Raw genomic sequence first — 15,664 nt, 5'->3', positions numbered from 1 at the left:
TATACCTCCAGATCAATATGATAAACATATTTTAAAGTTAGCCACAGACACTGCAGTATATATATATATATATATATATATATATATATATATATATATATACAAACACAAGTTTCTAAGATCCCTGTTTCTGTGACTGCTGATATAAATGCAAAGGATCTGCTTTTTGTCACGCCCTCTCTGTCTCCAGGGAGGGGATGTCCCTCAGTGTCTTTCCCACAGACTAAGTGCGCTCATTGGGAATGTCTTCCAGAATAAGCAGGAGTCCAAATATGGATTTCTGTGATGTATATGTCACAGAAGTCAAAAGTAGGTTGTTTCAGGTCTAAATTCTGCAAGAATGTGCAGTCGTACAAGCGTCTGACTTTTAAGGATGTCTGAAAACAGAGCAGCACGGCAGACGTAATAAAGTGAAAGACAGAAGTCGAGACTAAACACAGAACAGCTGCTTTATTGTTTTACCTTGACCACATGTGATTGACAGCCAGAGCTCAAGCATGTATATGATGGATCAGATGGAAAAGAAACTTACGGGTAGTAAGTGAAGTCGTCCCTTCTGGCAAGAGTGCAGGAGAACGAGAGAGGTGGTGGTGGTGGTGGGGGAGAAATCAAGAAAGCAGAGATGTAAGATGAAGGCAATGTCAGCTGAGGGCAGAATGCATTGATTACAGTGAAAATGAGAACTCTCCTCTCATGAGCTTTGTTGTGCAGGCGACCGTATGACACGTGCAGATGTAATAAGCAGGTGCTGACAGACCAAAAACCGCAGCGAAGCACAATACGTGTATTTCCTTCAATCGAATATGTCTCAGCGTTACACTTCAGAAGGCAAACCACGTGGTTTCCCGTCACAGCAAATTTGGCGATCAATGCTCTAAGGGCGAACTTCACGGAGGCTTAGCGGAGCAACCTTTTCTAATGCGCCAGCCAGTCCTGCTGTTCAAAAAGCAACATCATTCAACTTTAGCCGGCACGGCTGTGTCAGCCGGTTTATGATCAATGTAGCCCGAGGTTACGTCCAATTTAGCATGATGCATTTATAGAATTCAATATTTAAGTAAGATCAGCTGAGCACCATGTTAGCCTTCAGTCGGGCTAGCCTACAGCTGCCGCTAAAATGCATAAGTGTAGACCTGTGGGATTGCCGGCTAATAATCTCTAAAAGCACACCTTTTCTCTCCTAATTACCGCCTCGTTTAAGGGGCAGGCCTGTGCTTGGCGTGCTCAATTAAGTAGCTAATTGAATTGCGTTGGCATTTAATTAAATACTTCACATTCAGACACGCTCCGCAGATCAGAACTGTTTTGGGCTCTCAGGTGTGAGTGAAACAACACAGTGCTCGCTGTTGTTTCAGCTTCTTCTCAAACAAGCGTAACCTTTGAGAAAGTTCAGCAAGTAAAAATAGAGGACTGAACTGTTCCCAAATGTGGAGTTGGGGGATGAAAATTGGTGTGATTTTTGCATAATGAGATGCGTTTGTGCTGAACAGTCGGCGGCGGCCGTTTACCCTTTTTTAATGATGATGATGACGGCGCCCAGCAGCAGGATAAGGACAATCAGTCCTCCAGCGCACATGCCCAGAATGAGTCCCATGTCTTCAGAGTGCTGAGACACCTCCAGAGCCTTCCGGTGGTCTTTGCAGGCCGCTAGAAGCAGAAAATGAAAAGGTTCAAGAGAAGAATAAGGGGAAAAAAACAGCAATGAAAATACAGATGGAAATAAGGTTGAATGTGAGGAAGAAATAATTCACAGGGAGAGTGAAGGGAAAATGTGAGAAGCTGGGGCATTGAGAGGAGAAAATGAGCTCTTAGAGTTCTGCACGGTCAAATGCCGCTCTACATCAGTGAGCTCTGACACCTTGATGTAACAAGCAGGTCTCTGAGGTCTTCGGACCAGAACTTGTCGGTTGTAGCGAGGTCACGGCTGAAGACAAAAGGAGAGTGTGAGTTTGAGGTTGTGGCTCCCAAACCGTGTTAAAGAGAAGCTCAAGACCCACTTGTACAGTCTTACTTTTAACTAGTTTTACGTTAGTGCTGTTTTTAATTTCTGTGATTCGGTATCAGAGCATTTTCCTCCCAGATCGTTTCCCCCTCTGGCCCTTTTCCCTTTTCCACAAGGGTGTCTTTACCACTTGGCCCAGTGTGTGTATCGTCAGGTGCAGGCGGAAGGGCTCCAGGAGAGATATTCTGCTGACACGGAGCACTCCCTTGCATCCAGGATGTTGCCTGCTCTGGCCTTTGTGCTACCAGAAGATGTGGTTGGTTCATTTGAGCTGGTTCAGGAGGGACTGTCTTAGGAGCTCCAGCCTGTGGTCGACTATTTTGAGGACACCTTCATCGGTCACCCAGGTAGGAGAAACCACAGGGGTCCAGTTTTCGACCTTGCCATCTAGAACGTATCAGCCAGAATACAGGAAGGACCGCCACGCACAAACAACTGTGTAGAAGGAAGGCAGCATCGCATGGTGGCTAGTGTCAGCTGTCACCACCCAAACATCTGGGTGTGCTTGGATATACTAAAGAAGGAACAGCAATGAACAGAGTCGTTGTCCAGCAGTTGGTAAGCAGGAGGGGAAATGCCCGAGAACTCTTTGTTTCTAGTTTATTTTTTCACTGTAAAGCACTTTATGATATTATCTTGACACTGAGGAAGACCTAGTCAAAACGCATCTGTGCTCCTGATCCTGTTTTTGAGGCATGCACCTCCACTCCTGGTCCCTGTGAGTGCTCGTGTTTCCTCTGCTTTGATTATCTTGAAAGGTGCCATACAAAAAACTTTACTTATTTACTTACTTACTAAAATTGAAAATACACAACTTCATTCATACACTCAAAAATCAATACAAACCGGCAACTTATTCTGATCATTTGGAGGAGACAGGCTGAATTATGATGGTCCTCTTAATGCCAAAGTTACATTTCAATAGCAGTGGGATTTTCAGAAAAAGTAGCCGAAAACTCAACGAGTGAATAAAGGAGTGATGCCAGAAGACAAGAAGACAGCAACTGTCCAAAAGTGTGTGTGTGTGTGTTTTGATAACTTGTGCTCGGCAAACAATATAATTTACTTTCAAGGGGAATTTGGTTTTCTAGAGTCTTCTCTGAGTCCGAATCGCTACTCCAAAGAACAATCCTTAACTCTACTGACTTGCCCTGATGATTACACAAAAAGATAAACTACAGATAAGCAGTGGTGGTCACAGTTCTGCTAATCTGCTAAGCGCTAATTAGCGAAGCTAACTTTTTGTTAGCGGATTAGCTTTTCAACTAACTTCAAAAACCATCAGTGGACCAATTAGCTTCCACTAAATTTAGTTTTGCTAACTTTAACCCCCTAGCAGCTTTTGCTGGCATAGTAAGTAAAGTCGGATCAAAAGCATTTGTAAACCCGAAAACCACACACTCCTGTCTGTTATCTGTTTTGCAGCAGTCAGGCAGCTGTGAGGAGCTGAGCTCAACCCGACCCCAGCAGACGGAACCTGGCTGCTACAAATAAAAAAAAAATAAAAAAAAGTAATTTACATTCAACATAGAGTGCCCCAGATGTGTGGCAAAAGGCATAAAAAGCACAGCAGGTTTGACTTATGGTTTGATTTAAAAACCAAACTAATTCTGGCCATTCTATTGATTTTAACATCAACTCTGTCATTTTTACAAATTGAAAATATCACAAATATCTTTTAGTTTTAAATTAATGCACTAATTCTGAAGGTTTGAGCATTAAAACTCACAGATGCCAAAAGGCATTATGGGAAAAATGAGCCGCCTCATCACTGGTCGGTTGGTTATTTGTAAAAAACCTGTTGTGTGGGCCGCCAGAAGAGGAGGTACTGCTGGCCCACCACCAGAGGGCACCCTGTCTGGAGTGCGGGCTCCAGGCACCAGAGGGCGCAGCCGCCTCACAGGAGCAGCCAGGGTGACAGCTGTCACGCATCACCTGCAACAGCTGTTACCAATCATCTGATCGGCAGGGGTACATCAGCAGGACGACGTCTCCACCTCTTTGCCGAGATATCGTTCTACCTGGAAGGTAACATTCTCAGCTAACTGTGTGACAGTAACCTTTTGTGACTTTTGTGCGTTGTATAACAGACTCCTTTTCCAACAAGAGGTGGAGGTAGTTTTCCTGCCGTGCGGATTGCTGGGTGCAAACGCGCCCACATTTAATTGTTTCTTTGTTCCTCGCCAGCAGTACCAGATCCGACACGCGGAGGCAGTGGCCACCTGGGAATTCGGGACTTCGCGGCTCCAGTATTCCCGGGGTCTGTTGGCGGAGGAAATCGTGTGGTTCCGGTTCTGCTTTGGACAGACGTCTCCTATCTTCGAGCCTGCCCACACGACACCTTTTGTGATTTGGCTTTTTGTCCATTGTTGTAATCTGTTGTATTTGTTGTGCCCATTCACAACAGTAAAGTGTTGTTATTTGACTTCCTCCATTGTCCGTTCATTTGCGCCCCCTGTTGTGGGTCCGTGTACCTACACTTTCCCAACAGGATATCTCGGCCAACGTCATGGACCCCGTGGGGCGTCAACCGGCTGTTGAACGGCCAATGGAAGAGCAGGGCACACAGGCGTCTGCAGGAGGAATGATCGGTGAGTTGCAGCGAATCCTCACCGCTTTTACGGCTCGGCTGGATCTGATGACCGAGCAGAACGTCCTCCTTAACCGCAGGGTGGAGGCTCTCGCCGCGCAGGTGGAAGCGCGCCCTCAGGGCGCTGCTGCGGCTCCCCCTCCTGTCGAACCTGTGCGCAACAGTGACGTTCCACAGGTCGTTCAACGACCCCTCCCACCTTCCCCTGAAGCATACATAAGCCCTCCAGAGCCGTACGGGGGTTGTGTGGAGACATGCGCGGACTTTCTTATGCAGTGTTCGCTCGTCTTCGCACAACGTCCCGTCATGTACGCGACTGATGCTAGTAAGATAGCTTATGTAATTAATCTGCTTCGCGGCAAGGCACGCGCTTGGGCTACAGCGCTTTGGGAGCAAAATTCACGTCTCCTTCTGATATATGATGGGTTTGTGAGGGAGTTCAGAACAGTGTTCGATCACCCAAATAGAGGAGAGACCGCTTCAGCCGTGCTGCTGTCAATGAGACAGGGGCGCCGGAGCGCAGCTGTTTATGCAGTCGACTTCCGCATCGCGGCTGCGAGGTCCGGCTGGAATAACACTGCCCTCCGTGCCGCCTTCGTAAACGGACTGTCGTTGGTCCTGAAGGAGCTCCTGGTGGCCAAGGACGAACCGCGGGATTTAGACGGGCTTATTGATCTCGTTATACGATTAGACAATCGGTTAGAAGAACGCCGTCGGGAACGAGACGAAGGGCGTGGCCGGGCACGCGCCGTCCCTCTCCCTTCCGGTTCCGACCGAGTTCCGCCCTCCCCACGCTCCACGGCCTCTACGCTCCGTGTGGTTACAGCTCCCCCTGCTGATGAAGCTATGGACACGAGCAGGGCCACATTTAGGGCACCAGATAGACAGAGGAGGCTGGCCCGCGGAGCGTGCTTTGTTTGTGGCTCAATAGAGCATCAATAGAGCGGTTAAAACACCAACGCCCGCCCCTAGAAACTGGGTTAGGGGTGGGTCAAAACATTCACGTGGGACATACCCATATTGCCACACGACTCCCAGTTACAATCCCTTATGAGGAATTAACCCTGAAGGCCCCAGCACTGGTGGACACGGGCTCTGAAGGGAATCTGTTAGACAGCAGATGGGCCAGGGAGGTAGGGCTCCCTCTGGTGGCGCTTACCTCGCCTGTGCAGGTGCGGGCACTAGATGGCTCCCTACTCCCTTTAATCACACATAAGACACCACCAGTAACTCTGGTGGTGTCAGGAAATCACCGGGAGGAGATCGAGTTTTTTGTGACTCCTGCCACCTCCCGTGTGATTCTCGGTTTCCCTTGGATGTTAAAACACAATCCCCGGATCGATTGGCCGTCCGGGGTAGTGGTTCAGTGGAGCGAGACCTGCCATCGGGTATGTTTAGGTTCCTCGGTTCCTCCCGGTTCCCAGGCTAAGGAGGAGGTCAGAGTCCCGCCCAATCTAGGGACGGTGCCGGTGGAGTACCATGACCTGGTGGATGTGTTCAGTAAGGATCTGGCGCTCACCCTTCCCCCCCACCGTCCGTACGATTGTGCCATTGATTTGGTTCCAGGCGTTGAGTTCCCGTCCAGCAGGCTGTACAACCTCTCACGACCTGAGCGCGAATCAATGGAGACCTACATCCGGGACTCTTTAGCCGCCGGGTTGATCCGGAATTCCACCTCCCCGATGGGTGCAGGTTTCTTTTTTGTGGGTAAAAAAGACGGCGGACTTCGTCCATGCATTGATTATAGGGGGCTGAACGAAATCACGGTTCGTAATCGATACCCGTTGCCCTTGTTGGATTCAGTGTTCACGCCCCTGCATGGAGCCCAAATATTCACGAAGCTAGATCTTAGAAATGCGTATCACCTGGTTCGGATCCGGAAGGGAGACGAGTGGAAGACGGCATTTAACACCCCCTTAGGTCACTTTGAGTACCTGGTCATGCCGTTCGGTCTCACAACGCCCCCGCGACGTTCCAAGCATTAGTTAATGATGTCTTGCGGGATTTCCTGCACCGATTCGTCTTCGTATATCTAGACGATATACTCATCTTTTCTCCGGATCCTGAGACTCATGTCCGGCATGTGCGTCAGGTCCTGCAGCGGTTGTTGGAGAACCGGCTGTTTGTGAAGGGCGAGAAGTGTGAGTTTCACCGCACATCTTTGTCCTTCCTGGGGTTTATCATCTCCCCCAACTCCGTCGCTCCTGATCCGGCCAAGGTTGCGGCGGTGAGAGACTGGCCCCAACCCACTAGCCGTAGGAAGCTGCAACAGTTCCTCGGCTTTGCAAATTTCTACAGGAGGTTCATTAAGGGCTACAGTCAGGTAGTTAGCCCCCTGACAGCCCTGACCTCACCAAAAGTCCCCTTCACCTGGTCGGATCGTTGCGATGCCGCGTTCAAGGAGTTGAAACGGCGCTTCTCGTCTGCACCCGTTCTGGTGCAGCCCGATCCTAGTCGCCAGTTAGTGGTTGTAGTGGACGCCTCGGACTCAGGGATAGGAGCTGTGCTTTCCCAGAGCGGGAAGACCGATAAGGTCCTTCACCCGTGTGCCTATTTTTCCCGCAGGTTGACCCCGGCTGAACGGAACTATGACGTCGGCAATCGAGAACTCCTTGCGGTGAAAGAGGCTCTTGAAGAGTGGAGACATCTGTTGGAGGGAACGTCCGTGCCATTCACGGTTTTCACTGACCACCAGAACCTGGAGTATATCAGGACCGCCAAGCGGCTGAACCCCAGGCAAGCCCGCTGGTCACTGTTCTTCGGCCGTTTTGACTTCCGGATCACCTACCGTCCCGGGACCAAGAACCAGAGATCGGATGCCTTGTCCCGGGTACATGAAGATGAAGTCAAAGCGGAGTTGTCGGATCCACCGGAACCCATCATCCCGGAGTCCACTATCGTGGCCACCCTCACCTGGGACATAGAGAGAACCGTCCGGGAGGCCCTGGCACGAAGCCCGGACCCCGGAACTGGGCCGAAGAACAAACTATACGTCCCACCAGAAGCTAGGGCTGCAGTCCTGGACTTCTGTCTCGGCTCCAAGCTCTCCTGTCATCCAGGGGTGCGAAGAACCGTGGCAGTTGTCCGGCAGCGCTTCTGGTGGGCATCCCTAGAGGCCGACGTCCGGGATTATATCCAGGCCTGCACCACCTGCGCCAGGGGCAAGGCTGACCATCGCAGGGCAACAGGACTACTCAAGCCGCTGCCTGTGCCTCATCGCCCCTGGTCCCACATCGGCCTGGATTTTGTCACGGGCCTCCCGCCGTCCCAGGGTAACACCACCATCCTCATGATAGTGGACCGATTCTCCAAGGCGGCCCACTTCGTGGCCCTCCCGAAGCTCCCAACAGCCCAGGAGACAGCGGACCTCCTGGTCCACCACGTCGTCCGGCTGCATGGGATTCCAACAGACATCGTCTCCGATCGCGGCCCCCAGTTCTCCTCGCAAGTCTGGAGGAGCTTCTGCCGGGAACTGGGGGCCACGGTGAGTCTCTCGTCCGGGTACCACCCTCAGACCAACGGGCAAGCAGAACGGGTAAACCAGGAGGTGGAACAGGCCTTGCGCTGCGTGACTGCCGCGCACCCGGCAGCCTGGAGTACCCATTTGGCCTGGATCGAGTATGCCCATAACAGCCAGGTGTCTTCAGCCACCGGCCTCTCCCCTTTTGAGGTGTGTCTGGGGTATCAGCCCCCGTTGTTTCCGGTGGTTGAGGGAGAGGTCGGTGTGCCCTCGGTCCAGGCCCACCTACGGAAGTGCCGTCGGGTGTGGCGTGCCGCCCGTTCTGCTTTGCTAAAGGCCCGGACGAGGGCAAAAGCCCATGCAGACCGTCGGCGGACCCCGGCCCCTGCGTATCGGCCAGGGCAGGAGGTGTGGTTATCCACAAAGGACATTCCCCTCAAAGTGGACTCCCCCAAGCTACAGGACCGTTACATCGGCCCTTTCAAAATCCGTAAGGTGAGGCTTCAGCTTCCGACCTCACTGCGGATCCATCCTGTGTTTCATGTGTCCCGAATCAAACCACATCACACCTCACCCCTCTGTGCTCCGGGTCCGGCGCCGCCTCCTGCCCGGATCATCGATGGCGAGCCGGCTTGGACGGTACGCCGGCTCTTGGATGTCCGTAGGATGGGCCGGGGCTTCCAGTATTTGGTGGACTGGGAGGGGTACGGTCCCGAAGAACGCTCCTGGGTGAAGAGGAGCTTCATCCTGGACCCGGCCCTCCTGGCCGATTTCTCCCGCCGCCACCCGGACAAGCCTGGTCGGGCGCCAGGAGGCGCCCGTTGAGGGGGGGGTCCTGTTGTGTGGGCCGCCAGAAGAGGAGGTACTGCTGGCCCACCACCAGAGGGCGTCCTGTCTGGAGTGCGGGCTCCAGGCACCAGAGGGTGCAGCCGCCTCACAGGAGCAGCCAGGGTGACAGCTGTCACGCATCACCTGCAACAGCTGTTACCAATCATCTGATTGGCAGGGGTACATCAGCAGGACGACGTTTCCACCTCTTTGCCGAGATATCGTTCTACCTGGAAGGTAACATTCTCAGCTAACTGTGTGACAGTAACCTTTTGTGACTTTTGTGCGTTGTATAACAGACTCCTTTTCCAACGAGAGGTGGAGGTAGTTTTCCTGCCGTGCGGATTGCTGGGTGCAAACGCGCCCACATTTAATTGTTTCTTTGTTCCTCGCCAGCAGTACCAGGTCCGACACGCGGAGGCAGTGGCCACCTGGGAATTTGGGACTTGGCGGCTCCAGTATTCCCGGGGTCTGGTGGCGGAGGAAATCGTGTGGTTCCGGTTCTGCTTTGGACAGATGTCTCCTATCTTCGAGCCTGCCCACACGACACCTTTTGTGATTTGGCTTTTTGTCCATTGTTGTAATCTGTTGTATTTGTTGTGCCCATTCACAACAGTAAAGTGTTGTTATTTGACTTCCTCCATTGTCCGTTCATTTGCGCCCCCTGTTGTGGGTCCGTGTACCTACACTTTCCCAACAAAACCAACACATATGTTACAGTAAGTTGTGTGTTGGTTTTTTACAAATAAATAAATAGCCAACCAGTGAGTTAACATTAATATTAATAAACTGTCTGGAATAAGTTTGATTTTTAAATCAAACCATAAGTCAAACCTGCTTTGCTTTTAATGCCTTTTGCCACAAATCTGGAGCAGTGTATGTTGAATGTAAATGACTCTTCCTTACAGCAGTGGGCAGGGCGCACAAAGACAGAAGCTCTGACTCATTATTTGTGTTGGATTTGTGATCGCCTTTGATTCTACTCAGAAGCGTCGGTGGTGCTTAAACTCATAACTGGCTTGTCAGTAGCTGATAGTGTACCAAGTCAGTACTAAAAGTTAGCGGTTAGCTGTAGCTTCTGCTAATTTTTTTTTTCAATTTATCGGTTTATCGTTATAAAAGTTAACTTTTCAGTTAGCGGATTAGCGGTTATCAAAGCTAACTTATTGGTTGCCCACCACTGCAGATAAGTAAATCATTTCATGGCAGTGGGAAAACAGGCCTATTGACTGCATATAAAAGGACTTGCCTCACATTGATCTGCAGTTTTACGGTGGCGTTGTCTGGTGATGTGGGACAGGGAAAAGCACAGCAATGGTTTAAAAGCAGTAGAAAGAAACCAAAATGATGGAGCTAAAAGATAACCAGCTGTGTGGGTTACTCCTCTACCAGATATCATAAACCTCTTCAATCAATTGCAAAAGGATCAATAGAATTTCCTCTTCTGATGGATATCCCACAGGAAAAGCAATGTGTCAATTACACATTCAAATAAGAGGTTATAACTAATCACGCTTCCCTGTGCACAGAAAACAGCCTCAGACAGCTTTACAACATTATTTAGTCAGCATGCATAAGAAATGCAACCAATACGTGGATGGGAACTGCAACCAACAACTACTCAATCAGGAGAAAAGTCAGCAGGGATAAATGACTTCCTTTATTAAGAAACTGTACGGCCTGAATAATATTGCTGCATTACAGTAAAACAAGCGACATATGTGCTAGTGCACGTACAGAACCTACCCTGACGGTAGCCTTTAAATACGAAGTTTAGAAGCAGCGTGAACCAATTTCATTCACTTCTGTTCTCATGTTTCAACACCAACTCAATTGGAATGTTTGAAACCATTTGTTTGGAATCAGTAGGTGATGTACTGAGGGTCCATTTGGCTCAGATAGTGGCGTCTTCAGTTTGATGTGGACTCTGGAACAATGTTAAACCTGGTTTTGAAATAGTCAAGACAGGGGTGCTCTGCTACAATATTTTGGGTTGGCACTGGACAAATTTACTTACTCTCTTAATGCTTTGTTTTGTTTATCTACTAGTTTTGAAGGCCTTGCGACTTATACTCCAGTGTGACTTATACTCTGAAAAATCATCTGTTCATTGCTAACAATAATAATTATAATAAATATTTATATAGGTCTTTCCCAGGTATCAAAGTACTAAACAAAATAAATTCCAATAATAAAAGAAAAAAATGGCAGTAATAAATTGTACACTGCAATAATGTATAAAAATCCCAAATGAAAGATCTTATAATACAGATAAAAAGGTGTGACTTACACTTTGGTGGAAGTTATATTTGTTTTTTGTTTTTCGTTCCTATTCAAGAACTATTTTATGGCAGGTGCCTCTTATACACAGGTGTGACTTATACAAGGGTAGGCTGAAAAGTTCTAAGGCTCACTATAATGCAGTTAATGCATTACTCCTTCATGGAGAGTCTTAGAACTTTTCAGCCTACCCTTGTACACTGAAAAATATGGTAATTGGAAAAAAATCTGATCCAGTTCAAGTCTTTTACTGCATATCTTATTCATATCATGGACTGGGCACGTTTTCTTTTAGCGGAGTCAAGTAGTTGCGTCACAGTTTGAGTTGATTACTTTTTTTTTTGGATGCCTAGGTGAGCAAAGTACAGCCAGACAAATAGATTACTTGATTTAATATAGGATATTGGACTAGAATTAGTATAGGATGATACTGAAGGTTCCAATATTGGAATCACTTTTAGTGGAGGTGATGGTCTAGTGGTTAAAGCATTGGACTTGAGACCAGAGGATCCTTGGTTCAAACCCCAGTCTGACCGAAAAATCACCAAGGGCCCTTGGGCAAGGTCCTTAATCCCCTAGTTGCTCCTGGTGTATAGTGAGTACCTTGTATGGCAGCACCTTCACATTGGGGTGAATGTGAGGCATTATTTGTAAAGCACTTTGAGCGTCTGATGGAAAAAGATGGAAAAGCGCTATATAAATGCAGTCAATTTACCATTTACTTTGGACATGATAAAGTGGTGTTGTGCCATCCATAGTGTGTTCAGTTCTCATCTGTAATTAAAACTAATTACTTTGCTTTGGCACTATCCCAGGCCACAAGTTCGATATAATGCTAAATTCTGGTGTTAATTTCCTGTCACTTTGTTTTTGTTGAAGGTTTGCCAACATAGCAGGGATCCTGTTTCTCCTTGCAGTTGCTAGCGTGTTAGTTGGGTGTATCTCAGCGACAAGCACACAGAATGTTCAAAGCTCAGGAGGCAGACAAACTACATGTGAGTCTGAACCACAGCTGTAGATCATTTTCCATAATTTATGCAGCATACACTAAATGTACTTACCTTTTTAACTAAAGATGGTGAAGTGAGGCACATCACCTAACCATTCATGCAATGGAACTTCTTAAGAATTGGGCACCGTAGTCTCTAAGGGTGGATGCTAAAGGGGTAAAATATGATAGATACAAAGTAATTTCTCTATTTCCATGGAAAAAAACAGCAAAATGGAAATGCAAAGAAAAAGTGACATTGTGGTGGGAAAGCGGACATGTGTTGTGGTTTGTTTATGACCCAGAGCACAAACATGTTGAGGCGGTTTTGTAGGCAAGAGAATGGAGCTACTCTGGTTAGCTGTGTAAGCTAACACATACTGACACAACGTCTCCCACTCGCTTTGTCTTCCCTTCTCCACTGGGAACCGAAGAAAAAAAAAAAAAGAAAACTTTTCGCGACTGCTTTGGTGATTGCAGCCGAAAACAAAACAGTACACTATTTGTCTGTGTGAAGTTATGCTGTGTATATATTCATGGGCGCAATTTGGTGGGGGATGGGGGGACATGTCCCCCCACCTTTTCAATCGGGGAGACAGAATATGGTATGCCCCCCCCCCCACCTTCTGATATATATGTGTGTATTTGAAACATGCTATGCCAGTCTTATGTGCAAACCATGTCAGAATAGTATCTTTGTTTCTGCAAGTTTGTATTTTTAGCAGCATTGACTTGTTTACAACACCTGTTTCTTGTTTGTCACATTCGGAATTTTCTGGGAGGGCATTTGCCCAGATTAGAAACCAAAAATAGTTGCCTCTAGGGACTAGTGTCTACACATAAGTATCAATGGACCATATGCTAATTTACTAAATTCTGAAAGTTAGAAAATGAAATCAGAAAAGCTATCTGGGACCTCAGGAAGCTCATCTGCAATTATTGCTTGATCTTCAAAATCAGTCTATGCAAGCGAAATTATGTTCAGTATGAGTGTTGTCATTAGTGCCACTTTGAAAATGAAATTCATAAGTAATTTATCCTAAACTTATGATCTGTTGTTTTTTCAAACTTATGCAAAAACAAATCTTGAGAAAAAAAAATACAGTATGCAATAGTTAACAATTATTCAACAATTAATGTTCTTTCATATTTATGAATACATTTTACCACACTGCCGTTGTTTTTTTTTTAATGAAAACTCAACCTATCATTCTTTTTGAGTTCTACACCTTATTTACACCAGGATGTTAATAAAATCAATGCTGGCTATTCTCAGAATAAAGTACTTACAGTGAGGAAAATAAGTATTTGAACACCCTGCGGTTTTGCAAGTTCTCCCACTTAGAAATCATGGAGGGGTCTGAAATTTTCATCTTTGGTGCATGTCCACCGTGAGAGACATAATCTAAAAAAAAAAAAAATCCGGAAATCACAATGTATGATTTTTTAATAATTTATTTGTATGTTACTGCTGCAAATACGTATTTCAACACCTACCAACCAGCAAGAATTCTGGCTCACACAGACCTGTTAATTTTTTTTTAAGAAGCCCTGTTATTCTGCACTCTTTACCTGTATTAATTGCACCTGTTTGAACTTGTTACCTGTATAAAAGACACCTGCTTGGTAGAAGACAACAACTGTTATGATTATTTATTAGAAAGTGGAATAAACACAAGATGACTGTTAATCTCCCTCGGTCTGGGATTCCATGCAAGATCTCACTTTGCGGGATAAGGATGATTCTGAGAAAGCTCAGAACTACACAGAAGGACCTGGTCAATGACCTGAAGAGAGCTGGGACCACAGTCACAAAGATTACATTAGTAACACATGATGCTGTCATGATTTAAAATCCTACAGGGCAGCAAGGTCCCCCTGCTCAAGCCAGCACATGTCTAGGCCCGTCTGAAGTTCACCAGTGACCATCTGGATGATCCAGAAGAGGCAAGGGAGAAGGTCATGTGGTCAGATGAGACCAGAATAGAGCTTTTTGGAATCACCTCCACTTACCATGTTTAGAGGATGAGAACAACCCCAAGAAAACCATCCCAACTGTGAAGCATGGGGGTGGATAGATACTTTATTGATCCCAGAGGGAAATTCAAGGCATCCAGCAGAATACACATTAGACAAGACACACACATTGCACCAGACACACAAAAATAGGGTTAAGTAAATAAAAGAAAAATAGAGTAATCAATAAAAGCTACTAACTAAAAATAAAAATAAAATGTGTGCAAGTACAGCATCCAGTCTCAGAGAATATGACGGAGGAGTAAATGTAGTAGTGCAGTAGTGAGGAGGCAGCACAGATGTAAACAGTACACAATGTGAACAGTGTAGGTTGTGCAAAGAAGTAAGCAGTGTAAACAGTGTTGGTAGTGCAAAAGAAAGCAATAAAAGGTCAAACAGGATTATTTCTTACTGAGATGGGAAGAGTTGAACAGTCTGATGGCCTGAGGGACAAAAGACTTCCTGAATCTGTCCGTGTGGCAGGATTGGGACAGCAGTCTGCCGCTGAATGAGCTCCTCTGCCTGATGATGGCGCTGTGCAGAGGGTGCTCAACATTGTCCATGATGGCCAGCAATTTACTGAGGGTCCTTCTCTCTGCCACTGATGTTAGTGTCTCCAGCTCTGTTCCCAGCACTAAACCAGCTTTCCTCACCAGCCTGTCCAGTCACCCGGCGTCCCTCCTCTTCATGCTGCTCCCCCAGCAGACCACCACAGAGAAGAGCACACTGGCTACCACAGACTGGTAGAACATTCGCAGGAGTTTATGGCAGATCCTGAAGGACCCTAACCTCCTCAGGAAGTACAGTCTGCTCTGTCCCTTCCTGTAGACGGTGTCAGTATTGGCTGACCAATCCAACCTATCATCCATAAGTGTCCCCAGATATATGTAAGTCTGGACCACCTCCACATCAACCCCCTCAATGGAGACGGCTGCAGAGTGGGCCCGGACCTTCTGAAGTCCACTACCATCTCCTTTGTTTTGGCAATGTTCAGCTGCAGGTGGTTTGATTTGCACCACTCCACAAAGTTCTGTATCAGGTCCCTGTACTCTCTTTCCTGTCCCTCTCGCACACATCCCACAATAGCAGTATCGTCCGAAAACTTCTGCATGTGGCACGACTCCGAGTTGTAATTGAAGTCTGGTATGTACAGAGTGAACAGAACTGGAGAGAGCACGGTTCCTTGTGGTGCTCCAGTGCTGCTGATCACTGTGTCCAAGGTGCAGTTATTGAGTCTGACGTATTGTGGTCTTCCAGTTAGATAATTGCAAACAAAGGCTAAAGTACCAAATATTAACACTGATTTTCACAGGTGTTCAAATACTTATTTTCCTCACTGTATATCCACTGTTTCAAATTGTATAATTCAAATGGTGTCCACTTTATGTTCTTCTCAAAACATTAAAATTACTGTTCTGGATGCTCAGAATGCATCTGATCTTATCTAGAAACCGTTGGCTTCTGGGGGCCTAAAGCGAGCCCCGGCCTGTGGGCTTCGGC

At 47.2% G+C, this 15,664-nt stretch overlaps 1 protein-coding gene across 2 annotated transcripts in view; it reads right to left on the bottom strand.

Annotated features, from left to right (window-relative positions):
* Positions 1-15,664, bottom strand: part of ptprub (protein tyrosine phosphatase receptor type Ub) — a 700,336-nt gene that overhangs the window by 148,372 nt on the left and 536,300 nt on the right. For both annotated transcript variants that reach the window (XM_034175133.1, XM_034175134.1), the window contains exons 14-15: positions 1,509-1,647; positions 533-556 (exon numbers count right to left, since the gene is read on the bottom strand). In XM_034175133.1, coding sequence (XP_034031024.1) covers positions 533-556; positions 1,509-1,647 — 163 coding nt within the window. The remainder of the gene's footprint in view (positions 1-532; positions 557-1,508; positions 1,648-15,664) is intronic.

Source organism: Thalassophryne amazonica, chromosome 7 (genome assembly GCF_902500255.1).
Source record: "Thalassophryne amazonica chromosome 7, fThaAma1.1, whole genome shotgun sequence".
In the NCBI taxonomy this organism is placed as follows: Eukaryota; Metazoa; Chordata; class Actinopteri; order Batrachoidiformes; family Batrachoididae; genus Thalassophryne; species Thalassophryne amazonica.
The sequence above is the reverse complement of the archived record's forward strand: the minus strand, read 5'-3'. Positions and strand labels throughout refer to the sequence as shown.